Genomic DNA, 19023 nt, shown 5'->3' on the forward strand with positions numbered 1-19023 from the left:
CCCCCCCCCCCCCCCCCCCCCCCCCCGCTGGCTCAGGGGTAGTCTGCAAGATCCTCAGGCAGGCTTGAGGGAGAGAAAGGGAGAGAAACGGGAAGGATGGAGGGGGGATGCAGTCAGGGAGACACAGGCCCTCCCCCGCCCTGCAAATCCATGGGAAGCTGGGGGCTCAGGATCAGCCCCCCTGACCCCTGGACCAGAGCAGCTCCCGAGTGGAGCATTAAATCTCTGTGCGCTCTTGAGCAAACCATGGCTTTTTTTTTTTTTCTTAAGATTTTTTTGTATTTATTTATTTGAAAGAGAGAGAGCACAGAGACAGAGGGAGAGGGAGAAGCAGACTCCCCGAGGAGCAAGGAGCCCGATGCCGGGCTTGAGCCCAGGACCCTGGGATCATGACCTCAGCGGAAGGCAGACGCTTCACGGACTGAGCCACCCAGGCGCCCACAAACCACGACCTGAATATTATCGTGGATGACGTTAGCGACAGCTTCACCTTGCTCCCTCTCCCCGCCCCCGTTCCACCCATGGAGAAACTGAGGCTCAGAGCGCCCCAGGCTGCACAGCCCGCTGGGGGGTTGGTGCCGAGCCAGGGCAGCCCCGCATCCGCCAGACGTTTGTGCGCAGACGGTGTGACCCTCCCCCCAGCCCCCCACCCGAAGGCACATCGGCGACCGCCCGCTTCCCCCACCAGCCCTCCCGGAGTGTTTTTCTTCCCTCCTCCTGGGTGTTTTGGTTTCGGCAGGAGCGGCCCCGCGGTAGCAGGCGGTTCCCGCCGGCAGGGTCAGCCCAGGGCGGGCGGGGAGCCAGGAGCAGCTCCCGGCCAGGGTGGGGAGGACTCAGGGCGCGACCCACGCCCTCGCCCCAGCACGCGGGCCAGCAAGTGCCGCCTCCCCCCACCCCACCCCGCCCGGGTCTTGCTCGGTCCACCGAGACAGTGGGGCCCAGCGCGGTCGCGATCCCCACGCGTGGCCACAGGGGGCGCCAAGGGGCAGATGGTTCCGGGCGGGGTTTCCCACGTCGGTGCCAAGGTTCCGTGCGCTCCGTTCGTTATTAAACATTGATGGAGGCGGCTGGGTGCCTGCCCGGGAGGCCTCCCGGTTGGGGGACTAGGGCGCAGATGCCCCAACGCCAATGGGAGGGGGTTTGTGGACCAGAGGAAGGCGCCGGGGGTAGGAGAATGGGAGAGATGCGCGAAGACCAGGCGCATTCTTGGGTATGACACCTAATCACAAGCAACCAAAGGAACACGTAAGTTGGTCTCCATCAAATTAAAAAAAAAAAGTTTTTTTTTCTACAAGGACACTTTTTTTTTTAAAGATTTTGTTTATTTTTTTGACAGAGAGAGACACAGCGAGAGAGGGAACACAAGCAGGGGGAGTGGGAGAGGGAGAAGCAGGCTTCCTGCAGAGCAAGGAGCCCGATGCGGGGCTCGATCCCAGGACCCTGGGATCATGACCTGAGCCAAGATGCGGGGCTCGATCCCAGGACCCTGGGATCATGACCTGAGCCAAGGCAGATGCTTAACCAACTGAGCCACTCAGGCGCCCCTCTACAAGGATACTCTTAAGACAGTGAAGAGGTAACCCACAGAGTGGGAGAAAATATTTACAAATCTTCTGACAAGGGATCAATATCCAGACTATATAAAGACCTCTTAGGACTCAATAATAAAAAGATAAATAACCCAATTAAAAATAAGGAAAGGATTCAAATAAAGATTTCTCCAAAGATATAATAAATGGCCAATAAGCACATGAAAAAGTGCTCAACTACCAGCAGTCTTCAGGGAAAGGCAAATCAAATCAGAGTGAGACACCACCTCACCCTAGGATGGCTCCCCGCCCCCCCAAAAGGGAAATAACAGGTATTGATGAAGATGTGGGGAAATCTGAACCCTCACACATTGCTGATGGGAATCCGGCAGCACCTCGAGAAGGAAAGTTAAACACAGAATTACCCTATGACCCAACATTTGTACTCCTAGGCAGATACTAAGAGAACTGAAAACGTGTTCACACCAGAGCCCGTAAACCATACTCACAGCAGCGGAAACGATTGCTCACAATCGCCAGAAGGTGGAACCCCCCGGGGTGCCCATCAAGGAATGAATGAAGAAATAAACAGCGATCCATCCACACAGTGGAATATTATTCAGCCATAAAAAGGAATGAGGTTCTGATTCATGCTACAACGGGGATGAACTTCAAAAACATGGTGCTGTTTCTTCCACAAAAGAACAGACACAAAAGGCCATGTGCTGTGTGATCCCCTGGATAGGAAATGTCCCAACAGGCCAATCCATAGAGACAGCAGATTGGTGGTTGCCAGGGATTGGGGGAGGCGGGAGGGGGAGTGACTGCTCATGGGCACAGGGTTTCCTTTTGAGGTGATGAAAATGTTCTGGAATTAGACAAAGGCGGTGATTGCACAACATTGGGAATACATCAAATGCTACGGAATTGTTCACTTTGCAAGGGTGATTTGTATGGTATGTGGATATCTCTAAAAAAAAAAACGCAGAAAAACAAAAAAAGGAGGAATGAACAAAGGCGCACAGTTGGGGGCAGGGCATCCCTGTCATCTGCAGGGCTCGGGCAGTTATGTGTGAGAGGCCAGGCCACGGCTGTCCTGTGTGTCATCTCCCACAGCCCAGGGTCCCCGGGGGCCGCTGATACCGCAGCCCCATCCTGGCTCGAGGGCAGAGACAGAGACAATGTTTCTTTCTGAACAAACCCAGAGGCCACTGGAGAAATAGAGGAGGGAGGTATCTGGGGAGGTAAACTGAGGCAGCCTCTCTCTCTGATAAGACTTAAGAGAGGTAGAGACAGAGGAGAGGGAGTGAGAAGGGGCCAAGGGCTCTGGAGAGACCTCCTTATCCATTTTACAGACCAGAACACTGAGGCCAGTAAGGCTGAGTCACCTGCTCCTCTGAACAGCAGCAGGAAGAATCTTTGAACAACTCACAAATTGGGCCTCAACAATCCTGCTCCAGGACACCCCCCCCAGCCTAGGAATAAACCCCCTTGGCCCCAGTAGTGACCTCTATCCCCCTGGCTCACCCACTCCCCCATCAACCACATCTGCCTCAGGGCCTTTGCTCTCTCGTTTTGCTGACCTCCCCTCACCATCTTGATATCACCCCCTCCAGGAAGCCCTCTCTCACCCACTGTTCTTCACACTTTCGCTCGTCACTCTCTCAGGGTTATTGTAACTCCCTGTATGGTGATTAGATTAGCGTCTGCCTTCCTCACCCCACCAGAAGCCCCTCATGACAGAACTGATTCCGACCTGTATAGGACAGGGCTTGGCATACGGTAGGTGCTCAACACTGACTTCACAAATCAAGGAATGAATACAGATGTGAAATGGGGTCTACTACAGTCCTGACTCCTGGAGCTTCTGGGAGGAGCTGAGGGATGGACATTCAGAGGGCCCTAGAGTAATGAGTACACAGCAGGTGCTCAAAAAACGTGGGGCCAGGGCTCCGCTAAGCAGGGTTGCTCAACCCATTGAGGTAGGGACCCCAAACCAGTGCTCTGAACCCCTTCCTATTATATAGACAGGCAAACAGAGACCCAGAGGGGTATCTCCCAGATATATATATATATATATATATATATATGGTGGGCTTCAGGCATGGCTGGATCCAGGGACGAGGGAGCCATCTGTTTGGGCTGCTGTCCTCCCTGAAAGCTTCTTTCCCAAGGCAGTTTCAGCCTCCCTCCCCCCCCACCCCCAGTGGAAGCAAGGTGTCTATCTTCCCCATTCACAACCGCAAGAGTTCCAGATGGTGCTCAATAAATGTCTATCTCCTACTCCTTGGACCCAGGGGGCTGTGCCTAGGTGTGGGTTTGTTAACTCCAGGGCCCACCAAACAGGGTTCTATTGTTCTGTGTGGGCCCAGGACTGGGGCAGCCTACATGGGGGCTTTTTGCTTTCCTGGAGGTTTTACAGGGGCGGTAGGGGTGGGTGTGGGGTCCTGGACTTGAGGGGGTAGTTCTGAGCCAGGGGCTCAGGTCACTCCGGTCTTTTTTATAAGCCGCTGACCCAGCATCCCTTCCTGTCTGCCCACTTGGTCCTGCCACCAAAGAATGAGAACTGATTCACAAGGGAAGGCCTGCCTGGCAGGGAGGTGGCAAATTCAAGGGAGGGAGCATGCGCGGAACAGGGAGCAGTCACTGGGGCCAAGGCTTCTGTCTCCCCATCTAGATGCATATATGGGAAACTGGGGCCCCCCAAAGGGGCGGGGCCTGGACCTCTAGTCTCCCAGCCTGTAGGGCCAGACCCCTCTCACCCAGAGGCTTCAGGTCCTTTTGCCACAACCCAGTGGTTCTGGGTTCTAATCTCCACCCCTCCTTCCCCCTCCCGCCCCCACTTAACACCGGAAAAGTCTGTTTTGCAAGCTCCGCAGCGGGCGGCGGCGGGGGGGGGGGGGGGGGCCCCCCCCCGCACCCGGTCTAGGCCTGGGAGACGCGTGTTGCTGTTGCCACCTGGTGGCCACGGGGGGAATACGAGACGACTCGTTTAACAATGGGAGGAGCTCGGGGAGGAAGAGGACAGGAAGAGGGCAGATTCCGGGGGTGAATGGGGGGCACGCGTTCCTGCTGTGGGGCGTTGGGTGTCAGGAGAAAGGGGGAACCCCAATTCCCGACCTGAGCCCTGGGCGGAGGGCCGATGGACCCCTAAGAGGGGCGGAGCTGGGGGAAGAACCAAGGCTCCTGTTTTGGGGGGACCAAATCCCACACCCCCTCGGGCCGTCGCTCCCCTTGCCCAGTCCTGACTCTGCAGAGCTCCGAGTGATCATCCCGCTCTGTCTCCCCCAGACCGGGTGCTCCTGGGGGCGCCCAAAGGGAGAGATGAATAAATGCGTGTGGAATGAGTGAATGAACTCCCCTACTGGGGGGTTTTGAACAGTCCGTGCAGGTTTCAGCCAGGGGAAAGTTACGCAACAGAAGGCCCATTTATTAAGCCTATTATTAAGCCGTAGACCCCTCTCGACAGACCTGCGAGTTCAATATTATCCTCACCCCCATTCTACGGGGGAGGAGACTGAGGCTGAGGAGGGGCCAGCACCTCCCTCAGAACGCTTAGGGCCCCTCTTGTTTTCCCACGACTAGATCCTCCTCCGGGGCTGGACCCTGCAGCGCAACAGAGCTCTGTGCCCGGACTCCCCGTCGAGTGCTCCTGGGACACAACATCCAGCCTAGGGTCCTGGGATCAGCATGAGCCCCCCTCTGGGTCCCCCCTCCAATCTATTCCCCATGGGAGTCAGGGGGTGTGGCAGCTTCCTTTTCACGGTGGTTCCTGGGTTCCCACCACGGGCTGTGGTGCAATCTGTGCTGGCCGGAGGGGAGGGGCCGGGACGGGGACATGGGGTCTGGGTCACTCGGCCCAGGTTTGACTCCTGCCTGTGCTCCCCTATCTTCAGGCTAGCCACTTGCTCGCTCTGAGCCTCAGTGGTCATGTCTGTAAAATAGAAGAGCCATGTACCTCTCGAGGTGGTTACGGGGAATCAGGACATCACGTGAGTGTCTAGACGGAACAGGCTGGGTATGCAATGTTTGCTTGATAACCAGCCGCCTTCCGTCTTCCTGCCTGAAGGAGGAGGCCGACTTGCCCCTCTCTCCCTCAGGCCTCCAGGCCCACGTGCGAAGGGCCACTGAATATGGGGGTCTGTATCAGGTCTCCCAAGGGCAGTGAGAGTCCAGCCACCTGGGCAGGGTTGCCCTCCAGACCCTCCTGCCTGCCCGGCCCCAGAGCCAGAGTCTCGGGGTGGCTTTGCACCTGTCTCCTGTCCTCCAGGGGCAGCTCTGTGTCCAAGGCCAGTTCAGGAGTGGCCCGAAGGAGCTCTGTCTTCACCTCCCCAGCAGGTGTGTCCGGGTCAGTTCCCTCACCTTTTTCCCAGGACGTGTTCACCACCAAGGCCTCTTTCAGGGACACCTCCTCTGGGAAGTCTGCGGGGCTTGCCCACTGCCAAGCCTAGATAGGAAGGGTGGGGCCAAGGCTAAGGGCAGGGCCCTATTTTCCAACCACACAGGGGGCAGATCAGGTTCCTGCTGGCTTAATTCCCTAAAATCCTGAGACCAATTTGAGGATCAGCTCTGCCTCAATGACACCCCCCCCTTCAGCCCCTTTTAGGAAGCCCCCCTACCCCCACCCTCACACACACCCCATTTCTCTTTGGGAAATCATTGCTCCTCTTCTCACTATTGATGTGGTTGGGCCTTGGCCCCACCACAAGTTGAGTGATGGACATGTGACCTGGCCCAGCCAATCAGAGCACTCTAGCCCCTGATACCCACAATAGGCTCAGGGATGAGCATGTGACCCACACTAGGCCTATCGGTGATGGCCCTGAGACTTTTGCTAAAGTGAATGGGGAAAATGGACACCCTTCTTCCACTGGGGAAAGGCTGAGCCTGAGTGGGAGGGAAGCCTGCAGGCAGAACAGCAGTCCAGACAAATGGATGCCCAGTCTCTGGATTCCTAGACCTAGCCATGCCTGAAGCCCACCATCTGGGGAATCCACCCCCATCCCCCATCAGGTTCCCGTTTTGTTGAAGCCACTTTGAGTTGTTTCTACTGCTAGGAAATGACCCACAGGAGGTTCCTCTCTGGGCCTCTGCTTGCCTATCTGTGAAATAGGGCAGGGTTTTGGAGTCCCTGTGTCAGTGGTTAGGGGAGAATAAAACGAGTTAATGCATGGCCATTACTCTTGCCCAGAATATAGACCCAAGAAATAGAACTTTAAATTAGAAAAGGACAGGTTTTTAGAGTCCCTGTATCAGTGGTTAGGGGAGAATAAAATGAGTTAATGCATGGCCATTACTCTTGCCCAGAATATAGACCCAAGAAATAGGACTTTAAATTAGAAAAGGAGCCCTTACCTGCTTGCCCTGGCTGCTAGGGAACTCGATCACAGTGCTGGCGCAGGGTGTGGGCAGGGGTGGGCACAGGTGCCGCGCAGCCCTGGGGAGGGAAGGAAGCTGGTCAGAGGAGCAGTGTTTTCTCTCTGTTCTTACTTTTTGATTGTTCTGACTTACTCTTTTCATCTCTGCTAGGTTATAAAGGGAGAATGGATGTGGATTGGGGGTGGGAGGTGCGGGAGTCTGACAGACCTGGGTTCAAATCCCAGCTCTGCCCCCACTGCTGGATACCTTGGGCCTGACTCTCTGGGCCTCAGTTTCCTCATCTGTAAACTGGGCACAAATACCGACTCAGTGTGAGCAGTTACTATGATCACTATTGCCATTACGGATCATCTTGGGGGAGATGGTGCAAATTACCTGTTCAGGCTGAGGTACCCAACGACGCCCAGGAGAAGGATGCTGGCGAAGCTCCCCAGAGATACGAGGAGTATGGACAAATCGAACAACCGGGAAACCTGGACTTCTGGGAGTGGGAGAGGTTGAACTGGGGGAGGGACACCTGCTGCCTCTCACGGGGAAGGGAGCTGGGAAGGAGTTGCTGGGACCCTCCAGCAACTCCCTGCTGACCATGGCACGCCGTGGGTCCCTCTGTGCCTGGCTCCTCATGTGTGAAGCAGGAGGCCAGGGAACCCACTTGCCCCGTGTCTGCAGGATAAAGGCCTGGCGCACAGGGCTCAGGACACTGTAGCTCCACGTGCCCGCAGGTTGTGCTCACGTGATTGCTCCCCTGGACCCAGACCTGCCGCCCCATGCCAAGCCTGACTCACTGGTTCTCTTGAGACCCGACTGCTCTATAAGGGCAACAGGAAAGGACCATGGCAGGAATAGGGATCATTTGGTTTCCAAATATCTTCCGGCCACACACCCCAAGACAGCAGAGCCCACCTCCTTATCTTTGTGACAAGAGAGACACTCATTCATTCATATTCATTCATTCACTCAACAAATGGCCCCCGGCCCCCTCCCCTGGAGCCCCCCAGGCTGGGGGAGGCAGAGCCTGGACACAGACACCCTCACCCACTCCCAAGGTGTCAGGCCAGGAAGGAAGAATTGTCACAGCTAGGGGCGGGGGGAGGGGAGGGTGGGCACCCAGGGGAAAGCATGGAAGGCTTCCTGGAGGAGGAAGCTTTTGAGCTGAGTTTTAAGGATGAATAGGAGTTAGCGGGGAGAACAAACATCCCAGGCAGAGGGGCTTGCATGGGCAAGGCAATGGGAGTGTGAGAGAACGTCCCTGAGGGGAAACTGCACAAGGAGGGGGGAGCAGAGTAGGCTGGGGCCTTCTCCTGTGGGAGATACATGGGGAGCAGGGCCAGGGCGGGGCTGCCTGCGGAGGCTCGGGATGGGGCAGTGCATGCTGGGTACATACCCAGGCCCTGCTCTCCTACTCACCGATGCTGAATGGCTGGGGTTGACTCCAGGCGCCTTGCAGTGTCGCCGTGTCTGCTCGAACCTGCACGGTGTAGGTTGTGCCAGCCCGAAGGCCACGAAGGGTGACCTGGGTCTCTGTGGGCTTCACGGGCAGCTCTGTGGGAGGGAGGCAGCCCTGGGTCCCCAGACTCCTTTACTCCCAGGAGGCCAGGCTCAGGGGTGGGATGCCCAGGTCCTGGCTGGGCAGCCACACCCTGGGAGTGGTAGTGGGGACTCAAGCACATTTTGCTGAAAATTCTTTTTTTTTTTTAATTTAAGATTTATTTATTTTAGAGAGAGAGAGAGAGAGCATGAGCGGGAGGGGCAGAGAGAGAGGGAGAGAGAATCTCAAGCAGACTCCGCGCTGAGCGTGGAGCCTGAGGCAGGGCTCGATCTCATGACCCTGAGATCACCACCTGAGCCGAAACCAAGAGTGGGATGCTTAACCGACTGCGCCAGCCAGGCGCCCCTGCTGAAAACTCCGAATGCACCCATTCACCTCAACTTATTTGGAGGAATATTCTTCCCCAAACTATTCAGTGAATGATGCTATCTTTCTCAAATTCTGACCTCTGCTGGCTCCTTGCTCACTCCCGGACCCAGCCCCATCGTCCAAGCTCCCTAAAGGTTCAGTCGCACCTCAGGGCCTTTGCACTGGCAGTCCCGCCTCCTCTACCTTGCTCGCCTTTCCCCAGATATCCCCATGGTTTCCTCCCTCTCCTTCTTCCCGTCTTTAGGGTGAAGATCAGCATTAACTTTGCCTATTTGTTTCCTCAGTGTCCCTACAACCTCAGCACACAGCAGGACCTCAGCACACGCTGTGGAATTGGATGGCTTTAACAAATAAAGCTCTCCGTAAAAATCCTTAAAATGAGAATACAGTTGTTGGCTGTTATCCAGAAGAAAACGATTACTAGAACCCTAAGTCTATATTCTTCGTATATACATATATTCAAGAGGAATATTCTTCAAAAGAAATTGGAGCGGGGGAGGGGGGAGGGGGATTGGTCAGTTTGGCCAATGGGCATTGGGCGCATTCATCTTCAGCATTTTGACTTTCGGCAAATTGGTAAAAGGGCTGCTTCCAGCTGCGCCACCCTGAATAAGACCCTGAACCCCACTTGGCCTCCTTTACCCCCTCTGAACAATGGGTGGTCAAGCAGATGGCAGGATGTCTGTGTCTCTGAGGTTAGAGCATCCCCCCAGCAAGCCCCGCCCCCCGCCCCGGCATTCATGCCTTGACCGGTGCTGGGTGCTTGGTGAGAAGGCAGAGACACGAAGAGGCAGGTGTTGCTGGCCTGGCCTGTTGCTGCAGGAGGTGACTGGGGGAGGCCGTATCCAAAAGACTGTGTTCCCCGCATGGAAGGTGGAGCCCCCAGTGTGTGAAACAACAGGAAACCCCAGCACTGGTGAGACTTGCCCTGTATGTTCTGCTTTCTTTCCCTCCCAAGAGGCGGGAAGGAGCACCTGACTGAGCCCAAATCCAGGCTTGCTTAACCCTTGGGGGCAGGAATCCCTCTCCAAGCCTCAGTTTCCCCATCTGTGAAATGGACACCATCGTCCCGCTCCATGGGAGTCTAGTTGCCGATACGCACGAGGGGTTGCGATCCATACACAGAGTCCATTGTGAGCCCACAGTTGCTGCCCACTGGGCCCTCCTGGGGGTCCGGAAAGGGCAGTCTGGTGTCTTTGAGTCGAACAACTCTTGTTTTATGGGTGGGAAAACCAAGGCCCAGAGAGGGCCAGTGAGGTGCTCAGGGTCCCCTAGCAAGGCAGACATCGACCCCAGGCCCCTTCTTCCCCCCGCCCGGCCCGCGCTGCCTCACGTACCAGACATGAGGTTGCCCTCCTCATCCTGGTAGCGCACGACGTACTCCTTCAGGACCCCCGGGCAGGTGCTCAGCGGGGATGGTGTCCAGTCCACAGACACAGAGTCCTGGCTGAGCTTCTTCACCAACACGTGTTGTGGGCGTCCGGCCCCCGAGGCTGCAACTAGCACCGTCGCCATGGTCAATTCCAAGAGCACCGGCTGAACGTTTCCTGCCTGCCCAGCCCGGCACCGTCCAGAGACCCACGGAAGCTTGGCAACAGAGTCAGGCAGGCCTGGGTTTGAATCCCGGCTCCACAACTCAGGCCCCATCGCTGCCCCTCTCTGAGACTCACTTTTCTTATCTATGAAATGGGGCAATGCCGCTTGGGGCGGGGGCGGGGGCGGTGTCTTCGGGATCCCCTGGGACTTCTGCACGCCTGGCTTCTGGCCAAGGCCTGACCCAGAGTAAGTGCCTCTAAGTGTTCATTCCCTCCTCCCAACACCCAAGGCCACCACCAAGCCCTCCAGAGAGACCACCTTGCAGGTATGGGCTACTCACCATCGCCCCCAAAGTGATAGGTGGACAAGACCGTGGACCACGAGATGGGCTTCTCTGGGCGTGGAGAGGCAAAGATCGTGATGTGGTAACACACCTTCTGCTCCAAAGGTCCTCTGCTCCAGCTGTAGGTTGCTAGAAGGATTGACAAGGCCCAGGCCGGTAAATAGGTTGTATCTCCACCTCCGCCTCTTTGCACTGGCCGTACCGCATGCCAGGAACTCCTAGAGCACTCCTGCTCATGCTTCAAAGCCCTTGCACCAATGTCCCCTCTTCCAGGATCCCTTCCTTATTCTCCCCTTAGCCCATCTCCCACCTGCAGCCCAGCCCGGACTCTACGGGGCCAGGTGCGTCTGGATCCAGCTCTTGTCTCCCAAGTCCAGGAACCCGTCAAGGGCCAGGCTGAGGCTGAGGTTTCCGGGGGCCCTGGCCAGGCCCAGGATAGGAAGTGGGAGAGTGAGAGGCTGCCGGGGCTCTAAGGCTCCCCCTTTTTCTCCAGAGGCCTCATTAATTTGCCACCAGCATCTTGTGGGCTGCCACCTTCTCTGGCGCAGGTGGCTGTTTAACAAACACCCTGGGATGTGAGACTCATTACCTATTGGGGTGCAATCTGCCCGGAGCTATAAGCCCTGACACCTCAGGATACTGGCAGGAGGCTTCAGACCCGCATGGGTGGCAGGGTCCAAGTCTCAGCCTGTTCCCACCTCCGTGTGACCTCGGGCAAGGAGCAAGACCGCTCTGGCCTCAGACACCTCACACGCACAGCCCCTGTAGGTTGGAGCCGCCCGGGGGTCTAAGGGAGGAGGCAGAGGCGGGGCTCCTGACGTTACGGTACCCATTCCGGTAGGGTCCGGGTCCTGGGGCGGAGTCAGTGCGCAGTTGGTAAGGTTCCTGTGCTGGCCCTGGGGCTGCCACTCAATGCAATATGCCTTGGCCCCGGCCTGGGCTGGCCAGTGCATGGTGGTCCCATTGGCTCCCACACTGATATTCAGAGCCCCTGGTTCTGGAAGCAGATGAGAGAGGCACATCAGAACAGCCGTTCCACTCCCCTCCCCCGCCCCCCCCCCCCCCCCCCCCGCCGCAGTCCAAGGCTCCCATAGCCCCATCCCACCCTCTCGCCAAACTCTAACCCCACAGGGCTGCGAGTTTCTGTATCTAGCTCCGTCTCCTCAATACTGGGGGCTGCCGGGCTGGGGGCCAGGCACAGAGGCAGGGTTAGGCTAGCAAGGGCGGTTTGAATGAGTTAGGTCTGACCGTGAGTTCCGTGCCAAAACGCCACCATCAATGCTGCCTGTACTGCCCACCTCCCCCCGCCCCCCCCCCCCCCCCCCCCCCGGGGGGCCCCCCCCCCCCCCCCCAGACCCCCGCCCCCCCCCCCCCCCCCCCCCCCCCAGCGGTGGGTGGGTGTGGTGCAGGATGGGCCTCCCAGACCGACTGGAGCTCAGTGGCCTGAGGACATACCCACTCGGTCCCCAGGGCTCATCTCTCCCCGCTCCCTCCAGCAAGGGCATCGGCAACAACCTCAGGGAGGCGGGCACTGTTTCCAATTCCGGGGACAACTACCATTTATTGAGCACCAGCTGTATGCGCCAGGCCAGTGCTGAGTGCTTGACGGGTGCCACTCTGCTACAAAGTGGGACCGTGAGCACCCCAATCATACAGAAACTGAGGCTCAGAGAGGGAGGGCCACTGGCGCACGGTCACACAGTGGGGCCATGACCCAAACCGGGCCAGGAGCTGACAGACTCGCGGCTGTGCCACCATGACAAGGGGCTTTCTGTCTCTGAGCCTCAGTGGTCTCATCTCTGAAATGGGCATCACTGTACCAGCCCTGTCCTCACAGGACTGCTGGGTGCTCGGTAGGCCCAGGACCAGGGTGAGGTGAGTGAGGCACGCATCAGGCACAAAACTGGAGGCACCAAAGAACTCAGTCATCACGATAAACTCTGTTTCGATGCAATATTTTTTAAGAATCAAAAAATGAATGCAAAAATGTGTGATGAGTGCTCTTCCTAATCGCCAAAAGGTGGAAAAAGCCCAAATGTTCATTAATGGATAAACAGATAAACACCACGTGGTCCATCCGCACAGTGGAACGTTACTCAGCCACGAAAAGGAAGTGAAGCCCCGACACACGCTACGACATGGGGGAACCTCAAAAACATGACGCTGGGTGAGAGACGCCGGTCACAAGAGGCCACAGGGTGTGTGACCCCATGTATATGGAATGTCCAGAACGGGCAAATCCACAGAGACAAAAAGCAGATTAGTGGGTGCCAGGGGCCGGGATAAAGGACGGGGGGTGACTGCTAATGGGCATGGGGTCTCCTTTTAGGGATGATAAAAATGTTCTAGAACTAGACAGAGGTGATGGTTGCCCATCATTGTGAATGTCCGGAATGCCACTGAATCGTACCTACTAAAGTGATTAATGTTGCTATGTGAATTTCACCTCAATAACATATGTATATGTATTCACATCCTTGTATACATAAAGGTAAGTCTTGATTTTTTCCTCATATCTATAAATATAGGTACATCTTTAAGCATGTCTATACATATATAAGATTTTAAATGAAGATAGGATCAATCGTGTACTTGCGCCATCCTGCCTCACTCACCACACCCTGATCCCCGCCCTGGTCCCAGAAAATTTTATTTACCAAGACAGGTGGTTGGCCTGGGCTGTAGTTTGCCAGCTAGAGTTTGTTAAAAAAATATTGCATTTTAACAGTATGTACCTTAATTAGTGATTTTGACACATTCCTAAATTCGACACCTGTTTGATTTTTGTGCCTCACCTGCCTCACCCTAGTCTAGCGGAGGCTCAGAGTAAGTGCTGAGCTCTGAGAGGCCCTCCCGCAGCCCTCCCCGGCCAGAGGAGGCACCTGTGTGGGTGTGGGTTTGGGCAGGAATGTGCCACGTCTGGTTGGGGCCGGGGCCGAAGCGATTCTGGGAGACAATAGCCAGGTCATAGGCCGCGCCAGAGAGATTGAGCGGTTTCCTCAGCTGAAAGGTCATTGTGGACTTGGTCTTACACGTGCAGGACAGCATGTGCAGGCGGGCGCGGTAGGTCACCTCCCCGCCAGAGTTGGACCCGAGGCAGCCTTCTGGAAGCTCAAGCTGGGGCAGCTGTCGTGAATGTGAGAGATGGTTTGTGGAGACCTGAACACAGTCATCATGCCCATGGGCCAACATCAGGGTGCAGCCCCTGAACAGACTCATCCATGGACCACAGTCTGTGACATGAGCCAAAAGTTTTTAAAAAACAAACAAAACAAAACAAAACAAAACCCGTGGTGCTGGCGAGGCTGCTGGGAAATAGGCATTCATGGCCAGTGCATGTTGGCTTGGAGGGAAAATAATTTGGCAAAACCTACTGAGAGTCAGGAAAAAAATGTTTTTTCTATCTTTGGACCCAGTTACCTCAAGCCTGGAAATGTTTCCTAAGAAAGGGAATTCAAATGAGAGGAAAGGCAGGAAGTAAAGCTTTACTTCAGCCTTACTGTGCCAGCCCATTAGGGACCCGACCAAGTTAGTTATGGTAAAGCCAGTGGGTGAAACATCTGATGGTTTTGCCCCTGACTTGGGCAAGAGATTTTCCCTCTGTGCCTCAGTTTCCTTCTCTGTAAAACGGGGGTTAATTAGACAGCTCTTAATGGATTGTTTGGGGGATTTCAAAGAAATTATCTCCCACCCAGACCAACATGGCCCACCCCGGCCTGCCTGCTTCCACCCTAGCCCCTCACAGTCTGTTCCCCCCATGGCAGCCAGGGGAAGTCTGTGAACACCTGAACCCAGTCATATTTCTCTGCTCACACACCCTCCATTGTTCCCCATTAACTGCAGAGTTAAACCCACAGTCCTTGCAGTCCTTGACACCTCCACGTCTCTTCCCTCACCGTATCCCACTTGCACACCCCGACTCCAGCCTCTTGTCTCCTTCTCCCCATCTCCGGCCACCCCACAGCGTTGTGATGGCCCATTACCTGCCCATGCAGGGTGACCTGCCTCCTCCCATGTGGACGGAGCGCCTCCACCGAGAACCTCAAGGTGGGCTTTGGGGGATGTTCTGCAATGGGGTGGCAAGACAGTGATGCTGGGGGTTGTCCCTTGCTCACCGCCACCTCCTGCAGACCCCGCACAGGGACCCAGGACCTTTTCCTCCCCTCCCTTGAAACACAGGATTCCCATGGGTCGTTAAATAATTTTCAAAATCGGAAACATGGAGATCTAGTCTATGACAACGTGACTATACTTAACTCCATAAAACTGTACACTTTAGAGGCACCTGAGTGGCTCAGTCAGTTAGGCATCGGACTCTTGATTTCAGCTCAGGTCACGGTCTTAGGGCTGTGGGATCGGGCTCCAGGCTTGATGGGGAGTCTGCTTGAGATTCTCTCTCTCCCTCTCCCTCTGCCCCTCCCCCTGCTATGCGTGCGCGCTCTCTCTCAAATAAATAAATAAGGTCTTAAAAAAAAAACCCTACACTTTAAAATGATTAAAGTGGAACATTTTATATTATGCATTTTCTACTACAATTTTTTTTTAATTTTTTTATTGTTATGTTAATCCCCATACATTACATCATTAGTTTTAGATATAGTGTTCCATGATTCATTGTTTGTGCATAACACCCAGTGCTCCATGCAGAACGTGCCCTCCTCAATACCCATCACCAGGCTAACCCATCCTCCCAACCCCCTCCCCTCTAGAACCCTCAGTTTGTTTTTCAGAGTCCATTGTCTCTCATGGTTCTTCTCTCTACTACAATTTTTGTTCTGAAGTCTGAAAATAACTCTTGGAGTTGTTTCCCACAGATAATGGCACTGGGGCCGGAGGAGACCCCAGGTCACAAGGCCAGGGGCAAAATGTTGACAATCACCTCATCCTTCCTTGCCTCTTGGGCCACATCTCCACTTCGGAGCTGCCCAAACTCCAGCTTCCTGTGTCATTTGGGAAACTACGTGTTCTCGACACAGCGGTCTCCCCCTGCCAACTCCCTGTGTGGCTTTAAAAGAGCAAAACCAACTGGACACATTGGAAGGAGAGAAAGACTGGAAAACGTTTCTTTTTAGATTATGGATTCTCCACATTTTACAAAGTGAAACTCGCTCACTGCCCCACCACCTTTTTTTTTTTTTTAAGATTTTATTTATTGATTTGAGAGAGGGCGCGCATGGGTGGGGGGGGGGGGTAGGGGGACCGAGGGGCAGAGGCAGAGGGAGAAGCCAACTCCCCGCTGAGCAGGGAGCCCAAGCCGGGGCTCGGTCCCAAGGACCCTAGGATCATGACCTGAGCTGAAGGCAGATGCTTAACCGACTGAGCCACCCAGGAGCCCTGCCCTGCCACCTTTTATTAATTACTACGAATTTCTCCTGCCGCCTTATTTTTAACACCTGCCACCTTATTTCTAATCCCCACTGCTGTATTTCTAATGCCTGCCCCGTTCCTGTGGCTCTGAGCGCTCTCACCAGGGGGGACACACACGGGGCTGCTCCAGCTGCTCCAGGGGTCTTCTGGGGCTCCCGGCCTGAGTCGCCGCCTGCGTAGCTGGAATTCCTGGGCTGCATCTATCCACAGGGGGCATAGGCAGGACTCTGGCAGGGAAATAGGCCAAACATCAAGCTGAAGGGCTGTCCCATACCTGGGGGTGCCCGGGGCTTGGCACTCGTCATTTAGCCATCATACACTTATTGAGTGCCAACTGTGTGCTGGGCCCTGGGGCCACCAGGGGAATAGGTCAGGCCACGTTCTCTTGGGGGGCCTCAAGATCTCCTATTCTTGCCCCAGCCCTAGGTCAGAGTCGAGACAAGGCCAACCCATTGGGATGTGACCCTGATCAATGAATGGCTTTTCACCCCCAAGGCTGTTTCCTCACCTGTGAAATGGGAATAATCCAATACTGAACTACAGGGCGGGCCAGCAAGCATACAAAGAATTTAGCACTGGGCCTGGCATACAGTGGGTGCTCAATTAATGCTAGCATGCTGCCGCTGTTGTCGGTACTATTATGCTCACCGAAGCCAGCATCCTCCTGACGTCCGCAGTTGTCCTAGGACCAGATCATATATATGTATACATAGTTTTACCTTTTGGTAAAAGGTAAAAAAAAATTTGAAAAAAATATTAGCTCTTTAACCATTTTAAACAATTATTCTAAGCGCAATGTGGGAGCTTGGATTAGATCCAGGAACAGAAAGAGGACATTTGCTTAAAAAAAAAAAAAAAAAAAAGAGGACATGCGTGGAAAAACGGGGGTATCTGCATAATCTCTGGTTTAGTCCCTAGCAACATGCCAATGTTCGTCTCCGTTGTGGACAGACGCACTCAAGAACGTAAGATGTTCACATGTAGGGAGGCTGGGGGCCGTTTCTAGGGGAGCTGGCTACTTCCTTGGAACTTTTCTGAAAATCTAAGATTATTCCCAAAGTAAAAGTTTTGCTTAAAAGATTTCAGGAGGCAAAATTATTATCCTGTACTTTCCTACAAAAATTATTTTAGGAGGGAAAAACCTGTATGTCAGTGGTGTTGGGGGTCAGGAGAGTCAGGTTTGGGACACGGCCTGCCCCCCATGCCCTGTTTGATGTGGAGGGGTCCCCCAACATCCTGAGCTTCAGTTCCCTCCTCTGCAAAGGGGGGGATGCAGGGTCTACTGCAGAGTGTGCTTAGGGGGCTGGAAATAAAAAAGAGAGAGATGCCCCTCTCCAGCAAGGGTCCCATATCACCTGTCTCTAACTGATCCCATTCACCTGATGGGGTCACTGAGGCTCAGGGGGGCCCGACATTGGGAGGGAAGATGAGGCTGAAGCTGGAGCGGCTCCCTGGCCTCAAGATGCTCCCTGTCTGAGGGAGGAGGAGACACCACAATTCAGAGGCTGGAGGTCTCTGTCTTCTCCCAATCTAAGGGTTTCTTGGGGCCTAATAAGCAAGGGCTGAGGTTTCTTTTTTTTTTTTTTTTAAAGATTTTATTTATTTGACAGAGAGAGAGATAGCAAGAGCAGGAACACAAGCAGAGGGAGAGGGAGAGGGAGAAGCAGGCTTCCCGCCGACCAGGGAGCCCGATGTGGGACTCGATCCCAGGACCCTGGGATCATGACCTGAGCCGAAGGCAGACGCTTAACGACTGAGCCACCCAGGCGCCCAGGGCTGAGGTTTCTTATAGGCCCCGCTTGCTCTGCGTGAGGGCAACAGAGGGGGCAGCAGAAGGTAGCTGCGGAATGAATGAAGGTCCACGGAGGACATGCAGATGGCCAACAGGTAGATAAACCGTGTGCAACATCACTCATCATCAGGGAAGTGCACATCAAAACCACAAGATATCACCTCAGTTTGAATGACTATCAACAAAAAGACACAAGAGAGGGGCGCCTGGGTGGCTCAGTCGGTTAAGTATCTGCCTTCGTGATCCCAGGGTCCTGGGATGGAGCCCCGCATCGGGCTCCCTGCTCAGCGGGGAGCCTGCTTCTCCCTCTCCCTCTGCCTGCCGCTCCCCTGCTTGTGCTCTCTCTCTCTGTCAAATAAATAATAAATAAAATCTTAAAAAAAAAAAAAAAAGAACTACAATATGATCCAGCCATTCCACCTCTGGGCTTTTATCTGGAAATGAAAACACTAACTCAAGATATATCTGCTGCCATGTTTACTGCAGCATCATGTCCAATAGCCGAGGTACAGAAGCAACCTAAGTGTCCAGGGGCGGATGAACGGAAAAAGAACATGTAGTATATATATATATATATATATATATATATATATACACACACACACATATATATATAAGATGGAATATTATTCAGCTGTAAAAGAAGGAAACCCTGCCATGTGTGACAATGTGGATGGGCCTTGAGGGCATTATGTTAAGTGAAATAAGTCAGAGAAAGACAAATACCATAGGATTTCTCGCACACATGGAATCTAAAGCAAAACAAAATCGAACTCTTAGATACGGAGAACAGATTGGTGGTCGCCAGAGGCAGGGGTTGGGGGGTGGGTGGAATGGGGGTCAAAAGTTACAAACTTCAGTTATAAAATAAGTAAGTCCTAGGGATGTCATGTACCGCATGGAGACTATAGTTCATAACACTGTATGATGTACTTGGAAGTTCCTAGGAGAGTAGATCGTAAAAGTTCTTCCAAGACATAAGGTTTGTACTTCAGATGGTGACGGAAGGTAGCTAGACTAATTGTGATCATTTCACAATATATACAAATATCAAATAATGATGTTGTACACCTGAAACCAATATAATGTTATATGTCAATTATATCTCAGAAAAGAAGAAGAAGAAGAAGAAGAAGAAGAAGAAGAAGAAGAAGAAGAA

At 54.2% G+C, this 19023-nt stretch overlaps 1 protein-coding gene across 1 annotated transcript in view; it reads right to left on the bottom strand.

Moving 5' to 3' along the window:
- Nucleotides 1–5675: 5675 nt before the first annotated feature.
- IL12RB1 (interleukin 12 receptor subunit beta 1) overlaps nt 5676–19023 on the bottom strand; it is an 18302-nt gene continuing 4954 nt past the window's right edge. The window contains 12 exon segments of the mRNA XM_032412125.1: nt 5676–5789; nt 5791–5976; nt 6885–6966; nt 7284–7389; nt 8316–8450; nt 10164–10319; nt 10703–10834; nt 11535–11702; nt 13588–13831; nt 14689–14771; nt 16174–16299; nt 16721–16754. Coding sequence (XP_032268016.1) covers nt 5676–5789; nt 5791–5976; nt 6885–6966; nt 7284–7389; nt 8316–8450; nt 10164–10319; nt 10703–10834; nt 11535–11702; nt 13588–13831; nt 14689–14771; nt 16174–16299; nt 16721–16754 — 1566 coding nt within the window.

The sequence above is a fragment of the Phoca vitulina genome, unplaced genomic scaffold (assembly GCF_004348235.1).
Source record: "Phoca vitulina isolate PV1807 unplaced genomic scaffold, GSC_HSeal_1.0 scaffold13, whole genome shotgun sequence".
Classification (NCBI taxonomy): domain Eukaryota; kingdom Metazoa; phylum Chordata; class Mammalia; order Carnivora; family Phocidae; genus Phoca; species Phoca vitulina.